Source organism: Lepisosteus oculatus, chromosome 5 (assembly GCF_040954835.1).
Source record: "Lepisosteus oculatus isolate fLepOcu1 chromosome 5, fLepOcu1.hap2, whole genome shotgun sequence".
In the NCBI taxonomy this organism is placed as follows: domain Eukaryota; kingdom Metazoa; phylum Chordata; class Actinopteri; order Semionotiformes; family Lepisosteidae; genus Lepisosteus; species Lepisosteus oculatus.
The window spans coordinates 5,314,961-5,328,066 of record NC_090700.1 but is presented as its reverse complement, the minus strand read 5'-3'; the positions used below and the strand labels follow the sequence as shown (position 1 = coordinate 5,328,066).

The 13,106-nt window shown below is 44.1% G+C and overlaps 1 protein-coding gene across 5 annotated transcripts in view; it reads left to right on the top strand.

The window, feature by feature from the left end:
• Positions 1-13,106, top strand: part of atp8a2 (ATPase phospholipid transporting 8A2) — a 115,807-nt gene that overhangs the window by 59,692 nt on the left and 43,009 nt on the right. For all 5 annotated transcript variants that reach the window (XM_006628015.3, XM_015341594.2, XM_015341595.2 and 2 more), the window contains one exon: positions 6,841-7,013. In XM_006628015.3, the coding sequence (XP_006628078.2) occupies positions 6,841-7,013 (173 nt within the window). The remainder of the gene's footprint in view (positions 1-6,840; positions 7,014-13,106) is intronic.

Here is a 13,106-nt window from a genome sequence, read left to right as displayed (position 1 = left end):
TACTTTTGCCAGTTATAAAATTTCCTTCTCTGGGGAGCCCCTGGGGAGACAGATCTTTTCACCAGCACTGTTTACTGTCAGAGAGCTATAGGAATACAGGTTCAAACTGTCTAACTCGCTAATTGACTCTCATGTTGAACTAGCACTTGGATCCTGTGTAAAGTGAGAGTTGATCCCCTTCTTGGGTGAAAAAAGTGAAATATTCATGATAGATACTGGTCTGAAATACAGTGTCCCTTTGCATACACAGTTTCAGTATTTTCAAACAGTGGGAGCTATTTCTCACTGCGCCTTCTTCTGCTGCCTAACCCTGGGCTGAGCCAAAGACGACTTTTGACATGTGCCAAATTGAGGGGTGAATTTTTTGTAACGCTGTCCGTGTTTGTGAAGCAAGCTAAGACAACCATTTCAAATGTGGCCTGAGCTGAGCTAGACAGAAAGCATTTTCTCCCCTGGGTTAATGGAATTCACATCATGCTGGCTCTCCTTTCTTAAACTCATCAGAAATGTAACCTTCATTCTTCTGAAGTGGGAGGGTTCTTCCCCTGTGAAAGCATTCTGTAAATGTACTGTAGGGGCTTTCTGTAAATGGTCTCTGGGTCTTATCCATAGGTATATGTGCCTACCGAAATTCTGCGCCTTTTCATGATGGTTGTGAAAGCAGCAGGAGGGACAGAAACTCTAGGAGGAAGACCTCAGTGAACATGTCATATGTTCTTAAGTGGCCAGACACTATTAGAGGAGTCTGTGGACAAACCGGAGTGCATGAAATAAACAGAAACAAAAAAAGGAAGCTTAGGCTCCCATCCCCTCTTTCTGTACCCTGGGCTCCAGTCGAGTGGAGTATAACATTTTTCTAAATGTGTAACAGTCAGAACTACTCAAGGCTCTTCAGAATTGATGACTAGAGATGTGCTCCAGTATTGCTGTCTTCTTTCTCCCACACAGGCCTGTGAAGTGGAAAGTAAAGGAACTAAAAAAAAATTCAAAGAGCTGTCTGAGCTGTGCTGCTCCCTGGGTTGCCTCAGTCTTCGCTGCCAATCCGGCCAGTCAGTTGGCTGACTGAGTGCAGCTGGAAAATGATTTCCTGTTGAGCCGCACAGCAACCATGCAGTGACATGACAGCAATTTGTCTGAGGTCACGCATGTTTTATTTAAAGAGCCTTAAACCTGCTGAGCCTTGGCGGATGATCTCTGACTGGGAAGTGACCGGGGTCAGTGGTGTACAGGGGGAGAGTCCAGTGGTAGGAAATGCAATGGAAAACAGACTGCTGGTGGTCAGAATTGGAGCTGAGGTTTGGACCCCATTATATGCTGTCCTGAGGCAAAACAACTGAACTCCAGAGAAAGTTGCTTTTAACAAAGAGTGTACAAATGGTAACAAAATAGAGCAGGCTGTTTATCCTGTCTAGTCCTCATCTGATCTTATGTTTCTTGTGTTTGCAGAGTAGTGAAATATTTTTCTAAGAATCGTCTCGATCTGCACCATTAAAGCCTGAGACACCACTCTTACGAAGAAAAAGCTCTCTGAAATACAGCTCTGAGCCAGATTGTGTATATTGGTGCCACTTGCTTCTTTCAGTGCTTAGAATGATTTCTGTATACGCAACACAGCAGTTCATCCATTTTGTTACGTAATACAAAAGTTTGCAAAGCAATGTTTTCAAAGCTTGCTGAGATAACTTCATGAAATAGTTTCTGTATGTGTCTCCATTTACCTTTTTATGACTTCTCCATAGATCTCACAAATCACTGTTCTCAGGGAACTAATTAGACATGATCCCTCTAATCCCTGGGGACCAAGAACAGCAATACAGTACATCACTCTGTCAGTCAGGGCACTGTTAAATGGTTTTGTGATTAGTGGTCCTGTCTCTATGTTAACCCTCACTGTTGGGGGTTTAAACACTGAATGCATCTGTTCAGTGACTCAGTGTCTCGGAGGAATGGTTCAGTGTGGAGATGGAGCTGAACTGACTTAGTCTCCTCAGCCAGAGACACTAAAAATCTATAAATCACTTAGCTGCTTGGGTTTTTTTACTACACCCTGTTGTGTACACAGAACCTAAATCAGAGGCTCAGATGGGACTAACAGAGGTATCCCTGATCATCTTGGTCAAATAACAATGCCTGGGATAACCAGTGGATGTGAATTTAAGAGTGTTTGTCCACAAGACCAGATGAGTGAGCCCTTAAATCACTGATGTAGAAATCACACGGTCTAGAGTGCAGTTCTCTGTGGTAAAAGGAGTGTGCTATTATCCATCTTGTTGTGTGAGAGCATGAGTCCACAGACATTTTCAGAACATGGAGGACCCGTGTTTGAAGTCTTCTCTTTGAATTAGGGCCCTCATTTTAAACATAAAAGCAAATAGAAATGCACGCACAATGGTAAGCTATAGGACCTTTCAGTATGAGCATGATCAATGACCCAAGAAGCCTTTTCAGTAAATTTACCCTTTCACTTGTACTAGAAATTACATGCTGCAGCAGCACATAGTTTCAAAGGTTTTGATTCCTCAAAGTCGACCACTCGAATTAGATGCAATTTTGAGTCCCTTCGGGGGGATCAAGGCATGATGGTATGATAATTGTGCTGATTGCTCTATTTGTAGCCGTCAGAGTGAGGCTGTTTGACGCAGTATTTAAAAAACACATGTGGTTCTGTTTGTATTAGAGGAGGAATTCACTGATCACTGACCTATTGACCACATAGCAGCAGGTGCCAGGCATCCCAGCTATGCGTTACCCCAGACAGGAAAGACATCTCATTTGGATTTGTTGCTTCCCCTATTCTCGATTTTATTCCTTGTTTCACCTTTTTATATCCAGCTGTCTTTTCATCCATCTCTCCTGTTCTGTGCCTGTCCTGTTTAATACATTCTTGGCTTACATTTTTAAATGCAGAAGTATTTTCTGGAAGATTTGTAATGCTAGGCACCTATTTTAGCTTCTGCACCACAATACCTGAGCAGGGTGCTGTGGAGTGCTTCTCACTTGATGTGGGTCTCCCATAGCATTTTTCACCTGCCTTTTGTCTTATTGGCTGACAGGCTATTACCCCAGTCTGTATCTGTACAGCACAGAGCGTGTTCGGTGCACAGAATGAAACGAAGCATTCAGTCAAAGTCCAACAGATTACGGAACAGCTTCTACCTCCAGGCAATAAGACTGCTAAATAGCTAACCTGCAGTTCCTTCAGCAAATCACCAGTAATGGCTACATGGACACACAGTTTTCATTGTATTCGGCATACTGCACTACTTGGACATAATATATTGCATACACCCTGGACACATAGCAGCTCTATTTATACTGAGTTTTGTCTCAGTTTATTTTATTCAATTTCTATTGCACTATTATCAATTATTATGTGACCTTATTTTGTAACTTTTGTGATTTTTACCCCCCCCGGTCATTGAATGACAATGGTTAATCTGCACAAGCACCAAAAGTATTGCTGCAAGCCACATTGTATGCCTTTCTTTTGTAACTGTAATTTAAACATAAACTGTTTTCTCTTTAATTTGTATTTTAAGTATTCTGTCAGAAAATATCAGTCATTCCATCACTGATACCCCAGTGAAGACCTCCTACTGTATGTCGCTTATAATGTACAGTATATAAGAAATAGCATTCCCGGGAACACATTCCCGTTGAACCCAGGCTGTAATTGCCTCTATTAGCACTGATCCCAACAGCACTCCTTTGTCTGGAACGTCTCTTCCGCACTAAGCTAATTCTCATCCAAGTCCAACAAAAGCTAGATTGAGTGACAGCCATTGAAGACTGCTGTGAGCTTTCAAGGCAAGCCTTAGCAAACAAAGGTGTGTGACACAATTGAAAAAAAAAAGTCTACTACAAACTCTATAATAAATGCCAAAGATTATGTGTTTATCTGTGCCGTGATGCGTCAGAGATTAAGTTCGTGAAAAATAATGCAGTTTTCACCTTTACCATTGCCCTTACTTGGATGAAAATCTGCAGTTCTTGGAGCACACACTGCAACAGTTTCTTGACACATCAAGAGCAAGGTGCACAAAAGTAAGACTTTAAGCTTATGGTACTGAATAGATGCCTCTATACTGTGTACAAATATGGATGGAAGAAGAATGTAAAAGATAAAGAAAAAATAAATAATACTGTAAAGTCGCCAGCTGTTCCCCACTTCTTTCTGCAGTTTCCCCCCCTCCATAGCTGTGTGAACTGGGAATGCTTCCATACAGCTGTAGTTCTTGGCACATCTACATGGCAGGACTGACCTCGGGAGACAATGAAATGTCCACTCTGCCCACACCATTATAAACCTCTTACCACAATTGGATGTTTAAATACATTTTACTGTGGAACAAAAACATCTATTTATGGCATAAGGGACCTGCTGCTCTGTGAATCTTAAATCTATTTAACTGGCTCAAATATCTTAGCTACCACTTTCTAGGCTGAATTATTAGGTGAACTTGGTAAGCAGATCTGTGTGTTTTAACAACCAGCATTTATTACCTTAAATTAGTGAGTATTGGCATTCCCTTTCAGACACAGAGTGCCAGTGCTTCCATCTGCCACTGTGAACTGTGTGATTGAAAACAGCGCTGGTTGTCAGATGTTTTTTTCAAGGCGTTTAGGGCTTCTGCCAGCACTGCAGCTCCAGAGTGCAGTAAATTGAACAGCTGGAGAGGCCGGGAGGAAATGGATTAAAGTTGGTGTTCAGGCTGGGGTATAGCACCATTAACACCCTCGCAGTGAGCTTGCAACTCCCTCTCCGTGGAAACTCCCACTCCGCCCCTCTCATCCCCACAACTCTCTTCTCTACCCCCTCGTCCCTTTTCCCCTTGCTTTCTTCTCCCATGCAGCCATTTCTTTCTACAGATTGAGGTATTAGTTTTTAATTTCCTCGGCATGTGTGTTGATGGTGGCACCCACTGTCAGGCTCTGCTTGAGTGCGAGCCCCTGACTCTTGGCACAATTCAACCCTGCAGCTGCAGGAGGTGTTTGCAGAATTCCAGGGGAGCGATCTCAGATGAGCTGTTGTGCCCAAACCTTGTTTTTGGACTGGAGAACTGATGGAGATTTTGCTGTAGAAAATCTGGAGTGAGATTCTCATGGGGTGTTTAAGATGGTATAGCCATTTCCTGCTGAAGTAGAAAACCCTGTGAACCATTTCAGGCAGTCTCCTCTGGGTTTGTTAGACCAAGGCAGGTGTCCTATGCCTGAAAAACCATGAATCTGGTCTTGACTAGGTGTAGGTGGGTGGCTGCATGGCTAGGTCCACTATTAGAGACGCAGTTTGATCCTGGACTGGTAAAGGGTGGGCATAGGGAATGACATGCTGAGGCCAGCTCATTGATCTATAGACGTTGAAGAGACTTGTTTTAGACTGTATCCCTCTCTCACTGCATTGGTTTTCATTGTACATATTCCTGATGGTGTCACAGGTTTTCCTATCTATGCCACTGTCAAATAGACTGAGCAGCAGAACTTAGTGCCACATGGAGTGAAAGGCTTTTTTGAAGTTGACGAAACAGGCACTTTCACCTTTCTTGTGTCGTTTACATGCCTGTTGAGGAGGTTGTGCGAGTCATTGATGTGGTCAGTAGTGCAGTGGTTGGGGAGAAAGACGATCTGGTTCAAGCTGTGATAGGAATACCAGGATTCTGCTGTTCAAGGACACTTCTTTTCATAGAGATCCTCTGTAGTTGAGGAGGTCAGGCTCCTCTTTTCCCTTCTCCCACAAGCTCTTATCCACACTCCTTTCACCTCCCTGCTTTTCCATCACCGCCCACTTTCATCTCATCCTTCCCTGTTGCTTACTGTACCCGGATCTAATCTTCTCCCCCTTTCTCGCTCTGTGTCAGAAGAAAACTTGGTGTTTTGCTTAAAATGCTAACAGAAAGGTAAAATTGATGGTAGCCTAGACCCCCTCTCCCTTTACTTCCATTACTAGTCATACATGCCTAAGACAGAGCAATAAAAGAACATTGTACATTCAGCCTAACTGTGAGCATGTCTCAGCACCCGGCATGCAGAGCCCGTATCTATAACCATCTCTCCAGAACAGTGAAGCAGAAAACAATGAGATAAAAGACAGCATAGCTAGTGATATGTTGTGACTAGGACTGTTATCACAAGGTAAAAAATGAATTTAAACCGGAAGACCTGTTTGGTTTCAAGGAGCTGTGAATTAAGAAACTGAGTTAGCATTAGTGTGTTGCAGCTTGTCTGTACTTTTGTTTGAGCGTAACTGCATAATTGAACAAGCAGAGACATTTTGATTTATTTTGTGATTTTGTGTTATTTATGTTCTACAGTGCTGTGTTAAGAGTCCAGAATGATAAAAAAGGTATGAGATGTCACAGTAAAGATAATTGATGGTGGGATTAGTACAGTACCTGTTATCTCTCTTTATCTGTAGTGCCTTGGAGAATTAACACAGTGCAAGTAACTGTTTTCATTTTCACAGCACACTGTTTTCCTTTTTTCATCATTCTTATTTAAGGTACCCAGCCAATAGCATTAAATCATAATGGTCTAATAAAAATGTTGCACTGTTTATATCGTAGTGTTTGAATGTAAAAGATTTTTTGGCAAATGCACCAATTAAACCTGCACATAAGGATTTGTGGTTATAGTGTAGGGTAAATTACTTAGAGACTCTTCTCCTACAGATGCCAATGAGCTATAATCACTCTTAAAGCAGAATAAATCCTGATAAAGCGCAGTAAATTAATTTTGTAAAAGCATGGGAAAGCCCAGGCTACAGAACGGTCTTTTTACGATTTGGGGTAACCTTGGCAAAGCCCCCCCCCCCCTTCTCACTCTGTTCTTCCTCTGCCTCCCCAGGCGACGAGAGCCACGCTGACGGCCCACTGCGCCTCTCTAGGGGACACCCTGGGCAAAGAGAACGAGCTGGCCCTCATCATCGACGGCCAGACGCTCAAGTACGCCCTCTCCTTCGAGGTGCGGCAGTCCTTCCTGGACCTGGCGCTGTCCTGCAAGGCTGTCATCTGCTGCAGGTAGGCCCTGCATGCCCGGCACTACCAGCCGGCCCGTCCTGGGAAAGGCCACGCCGTGTGGGGCGGTGGCGGCGCCACTCTGGTCGCAGACAGGAAGGCGTCACACCGCTGCAATTTTGCTCGCTTCTCCTAACTCTAAATAAACCCCGGCTCAGTTTATTTACTTCTCTTTTCCTCATGGCCACGGCGGCATGCTAGATTTTTAACCTTTCCTGCGATTTTCCCAAAATAGCGAGGGAATCGTGTTCATTTTGGCTGTGTATCCATGCGGGTCTCCTCAGTACATCAGTAGCATCTTTGTGTTCGTTAATGGAGGCTGGGTGGTGGTTCAGTGGTTAACACAGTTACCAGCTGAAGTCCCATCTCTACTTTTTTCATCCTTTATTTTACCAATAAGATCCACTGAGAACAAATTCTCATTTTGGCAATGACGACCCTCTTAATGTGCCGACAACCAAGCTTTCCAGTTGGGATTTGGGCCCACAACCGTCTGGTCCAGTCTCTCTGATCCAGTGTTTTCCTGTGCCCTCCTCTGTATGCTACTGAGATGAATGCTTTTAAATGTGCTATACAAAAAACTATACCCTGCTGCATCAGTTGTCGGTGCATAGTTTACTCCTCAGTGTCTGTAAGATGCTTTGGACGAAGGGATCAGCTGCATGACGTTATTATTATGATGATGCTGTTTCGCCATGTTTCTTTGTGACATAATTTTCCCTAAACTTCAGTTCAGTGGCTTTCTGGACAGCCGGGACTGCTCCAAAGTTTTTACTGGTGTGATATACTGTGTATTGGTTGCAGATTTTTAAGAAAGTTTTTTTTTAATACATAAAAGCTACTCCTATACGCTTCAAGGGCCAAATCAACGCCTCTGAGATTCATTGTTCGAAATGTTCCTTCTCGGAGGTTAACAGCTTGAGTTGATTTTCTCAAATCAGCCGCTGCTTAGTGGGAGCCTTGGGAGGCGCAGCTGTGAGAAAGGGTCTCGGAGTCCGAGCGGTGCACTGCATCACAGCATTCGTGTGGTCGGAATACAGACCCGCGCTCCATGAGGAGCAGAGCGGGGCCCGGCGCATGAGCTCATGTCTCTGCCAGCGAGAAGGGGAAATATTTAAACTGCATATGAACAGTGAGCTTCTTTCCATGCTGCCCACTGGTATAGACTAAAGGAGTGCCTGGAGAACTAGTTCAGTGCCTGTAAGCTGAAATCGCAATTTAATCTAGAACATGAGAGGACCAATAAATCGATTTTTTATGAATGCCGAACAGCACAGGTGCTGGCCAAAGCAAGAGGGGCGGTAATATTTTATTCTCCGATTGGAAATCGGACTCTGGCTGCACGGCAGTTAGATCATTTTCACCAGCTGCAGGGGCTTGTACAAACCATATCTTAAAATTTATAACCTAAGAAACAATTAAATGATCTTAACATCTACCTATTTGAATTATGTTGTCAAAGATGAAATATGTAGCACCTGGTACTGGTTAATATACAAGAGCCTGTAGCCTCTGAAGCTTTAATTATCTCAAATTACTGTACAACTGAATTGTTATTTCCATCCCTGCACTCGACATTATGGTCTCCCCATTCTTTTTTTTTTTCATTTAGTATTGTCAGTTATCTTTGTTTTACCCATCCAACTTTGGAATAACCAATTGTGTTTTTATGTTTCGGCTAACACACAGAGCAGGCAGAGTCCTCCAACATACCCGCCTTTTAGCACATCACAGGCAGCACGGCCCCATATCAGGGGATCAGTGCCAGTTGGAGAAGAGGTGTGTCCCTCACCAACAGTATCACGAGCCTGCCGGTGTTGCTGAACCCCACCCTACCCCTGCAGCTTCTTCTGCATTTTCTTGGTGCTTCTTGCACTGAAAGCTCAGAAATTCCAAGACCCTGGTTGCAGTCCTGAGTGAGGCACAGCTGTTGTACACTTGAGCAAGGTACTTCACTCAGGTAGCTCCCGGAAAATGTCCAACTACATAAACTGGTATAAATATTGCCTTTTATCTAATATAAAGTTCAAGTTTATTGTCATTGTACTCATACACAGGTATATGGTATAATGAAATGCTATTTAGCTAGCCCTCAGACGGTAAGCAGTACAAAAAGCAACAACAATACAATTGTATAAGAAAAGAAAGACAAGAGACAACAGGCAATGTGCAAAACAACATCAGTTGTGCAAAATCATACATCAACAGAATGAAATAAGGATAGATAAAGATAAGGATAGAAAATTATGGGGAGTGAACTTCTTGACATGTGAGGTAGAGGTATATTTCAATGTGTGTTTGAGTTTTGTTAAGAGAGAAGGCACTGTGAGGGTTCAGATCGTAGGTGAGAGATGCTGGGAGTTTCATAGTTTGATAGTGCGTGGGTAAAAAGTATCTTTGGGTACAAAAATGTCTTTAATGACAATAATGACATATTGAATAAACATTAGTAAACAGCTGGAGGCATCTTTTAGGGGAACTGCAAACAATATCTGAGGGCAAACTGCCCTTCTTTAAAAGAGCCCAGCAGCCGGAGCAGTGCCAGGGTCCTTTCCTGTACTTTAGGAAGGTAGCGGTCTAAGATAGAGCTAATGAGCTCACAGTGGGAATTACTCAGATGAATGATTAGAATACTTGCTTAGTTATACCGTATCATCCAGAACTTCACTGGAAACGGCTGCTGGAATTGGGGAATAGGAGAGAGCCATACTGCCTTTGTTACAAGAAGCGATTTCCTTTGTAAACAGATTCCCCCGACAACCTGCAATTATTTCAGCAGCCCCCCAGCACCAAAACTAGCAATTATCTCACAGAAAGACCTGTTACTAATTCAAGCTGTCATTCCACTTCCGTTATGTAACAGCTGGAGCTGAAACCGTGGTGGAAAGGGTTTACACAACAGTGCCATCAGATGAAACAGAGAAGTATACTGTATGAGCACTACCGTGCCACATACCAGCACATTGTCAGGGGTGTGCCATCAGGCTGCATCGAGATGAGTTCTGCTTTAATGTAATGAACTATGATACCTGTCACAAAGTATCATTGTTTCCTCGTGATATGATTTCACCTGGGAAGATACCTGGGTGTGATTTTTTTTCTTCTTCTTCCTGTTGTCCCACCTCTTGCCATGTCTGGAGAAGTACAGGAGTTTTCCTTCAGGATACACTGCTGGTCAGTGTTCCGTGTCCACTTCTCATGGAGCCAGGTGTTCTGACCTGCACTCACCGACCTCCTCAGACTCTTTTTCTCCATACCAAGCCAAGGAAGTGGAGCATATACTGTATGAAATGTTAGGGGAAAAAAAACAGTAAAAAAACACAGAATTAAGTAAAGAATATTGTGCAACATTTGTGTCTGTGAGCCCTTACCGACAGACAGGGGAAGGTACTGGACAACAGACCTATTAATATGATCCCACTTCAGAAGAATGTTAAAACTCCTTCTTTTCCCCACACTTCTGCTCTCAGCACAATGCTAGATACACTGTTCTCACAGCAGCACAGCTCAAAGTTGACAAAATATCTCACAGTTTCCTTTCAGAAATGGGAGGTTTAGGCTGTGAGTGAGGCACACAGAGAGCATAAAAGCACCATAAAAGCACCCTGCTTCTTGTCTGCTGGAGGCCAGTTTGCGCTGTAGCCCAGCTGCGGCTGAGATACTAGATTTGAATTTGGGGACTGGACACACAATTGCTTTGCAGATGATCAGACAGCTCGCAGACCAAAGAAGCAACACAGTGCTTTACCACCCCTTTGCCTTCTGGTCCTTACAGGAAAATACAGCCCTTTTGGTTGCAGACAATTTAAATGCTCGTACTTAGGTTGTCTCCATAAGGTAAAGCAATATGTTTCCTTGGAACACATTCCTGTGGTGCATGTTAATGAGATCAGGCCAGGCCCCCGCGGCTTTGACAGGATGTGAGGCAGAAAGCTGGCTGTACAGCAGTGGTCCCTGCAGACCCCCTCCTCCCCTCCGAGCACAGTCCGGCACAGCATCCATGGAGGCAGGGAGCAGTCTGTCTTTCGGCACTGGAGCTTTCGGAAGTGGGGGTGAGCGGGCAGTTCGGGGAGGGGAATGAGCAGCCGACTGCTCTATCAGCACTGTCTGGCTATCAATCTGGCCTGTCCCACTCTCACGGATCTTCACAGCCTTCATTATTGTCCGTTTCTAGCCAGGTTTTTTTTTTTATTTTCTCACTGACTCGCGGCTGTTTGCTTAATCGATTTGCTGGCTGAAGCAAAACTCTGTCAGAAAATGTCACTCGCTCTCCCTAATCCGGCTTTTTTTCATGTTGATTCCATTAAAAGTTTTTCCATAAATATCCCGTCCACATGTGAGCAAGATATAGAGACAAAAAAACTGTGGGCATCAGGACAAGGAAGTAGTCTTTTGTCCAGAGATACAGGTTTGCCCTCACAAAGAAAAGTAGCTCTGCAACTTAAGAGAAAAGTTTATGTATGTTTTTCTAAGTATTGACTTTATTCAGCAGCACCAGGAGCCTTGGCATTAGGCCCGAGGCACTTAGAGGAATTGGGGTGCCTGGGCCTTTACTGGGGAGGGGTACATGCATTCATGTTAAACATGTTGTCAATACATCTGAGGTTCCCATAGCAACAGCCTGTTTGTTTGGATAACCATTTCAAACCAATACCATGCTGGAGCTCCAGCTTCTAATTTTCTGCCAAATTCTGTGAAATTGCCAGGCCTTTGTTCTTGTTCCTCAGTGTGCTTCCTACACTCTTTTTCTTTTCGTCCCATTAACAATGCGCCCTGGGGCATTTAAAATACTTCCCTCCCCATGTGTACGTGCCAGTGACACAGCCTTCCCACCTCCCGTTGCGGAGCACATCTGGTGTGTCAGAGAGAGGCGAATGGGGAATAGCAGGTCACTTGTGCTTGGGCAGCAGTGTGGAATGGGGGTTTGGGCCGCTGGAGTCACCACCTGTAATGTCAGGGGTTCAAATCCCACGTGGGGCACTGCGCTGAACCCTTGATAAGGTACTTTATTCAGATTGCTTTAGCAAAATGCCCAGGTCTGTAAATGGGCACAAATGTCCCTTTGGATACAAACGTCAGCCAAATAAATTAATAATAAAAAAATGTCCCAGCTTTTGGACCTAATCATGTATTTGCCTCACTTTCAAAGTTAGAAAGCATATTTATTTGATTTATTTTTCTTTTCTGCTCCATTGAATTTTATTAATGAAGTGATACGTTTTTTTCAAAGTCTTCTGTAGGTGTTTCATCTGGAAGGCGGTTTGAGGCACGTCTAGCAAAACAAAACACAGAGCCTGTGAAATGCTCGGTTGGCAGGATTTTGCTTGGCTCGGTGTTAAACAAACGAAAACAGGTACCTCCCTCGCAGAAACGCGCCACTGGCTGTGAAATGAAGTGACCTCAGCTCTGCGTCTGTGAGAGTTTCCACCAGCGTCAGTGACAGAGCTTTCCCTCCGAGTCTACAGTCTGAGCTGCAGGCAGAGTCAACACTGTAAATCCAGGCAAAGCCACTTGGTCACTGCTGTTGACAATAAACTGAAATATTGTCAAGCCTTGGATGGCGGCTTCTGTGAATCCCAGTTTCTTAAAGCAGTAATCTTCTCTGGGTAATACCTAAACTGTAAACATGGAACTCGCACTCTATAAATCTTCTGGAATGTGTGTAGGAGGAGCTCCAGGAGCTCACCCTTTCTGCTGAGTTCTTCAGCAGAAACAAGACAAGAGGGTGGATGCAGGAACTTTTTTCTGGAGCTTGACCACAGTCTAAAACACAGAATAACAGAGACTGTGAACGAGAGACTGATCTGCCGTGGTCACCGTTAGGATTACTTGGTGCGAGAACCCTTGCGAACTAGGACAAGAGGAATGGCGGCGTCCCTCCTCCAGATTGTCCACCGTCGAGCCAGCTGCCTGTTTGTACACTGCCAGCCCGGCAGTGCTTAGCAAACGCTGAACAGTGGACTGCAGTGGATTCCCACTGCAGGCTCTCAGGTGCAAGGCAAGCGAAAGGCTCTCTTAAACATCAAGCATTAGGCACCCTTGTCAGTCAACTCAAGACCTCCCAAACCCAGACTCAATTTAATGGCTTCTGACTGT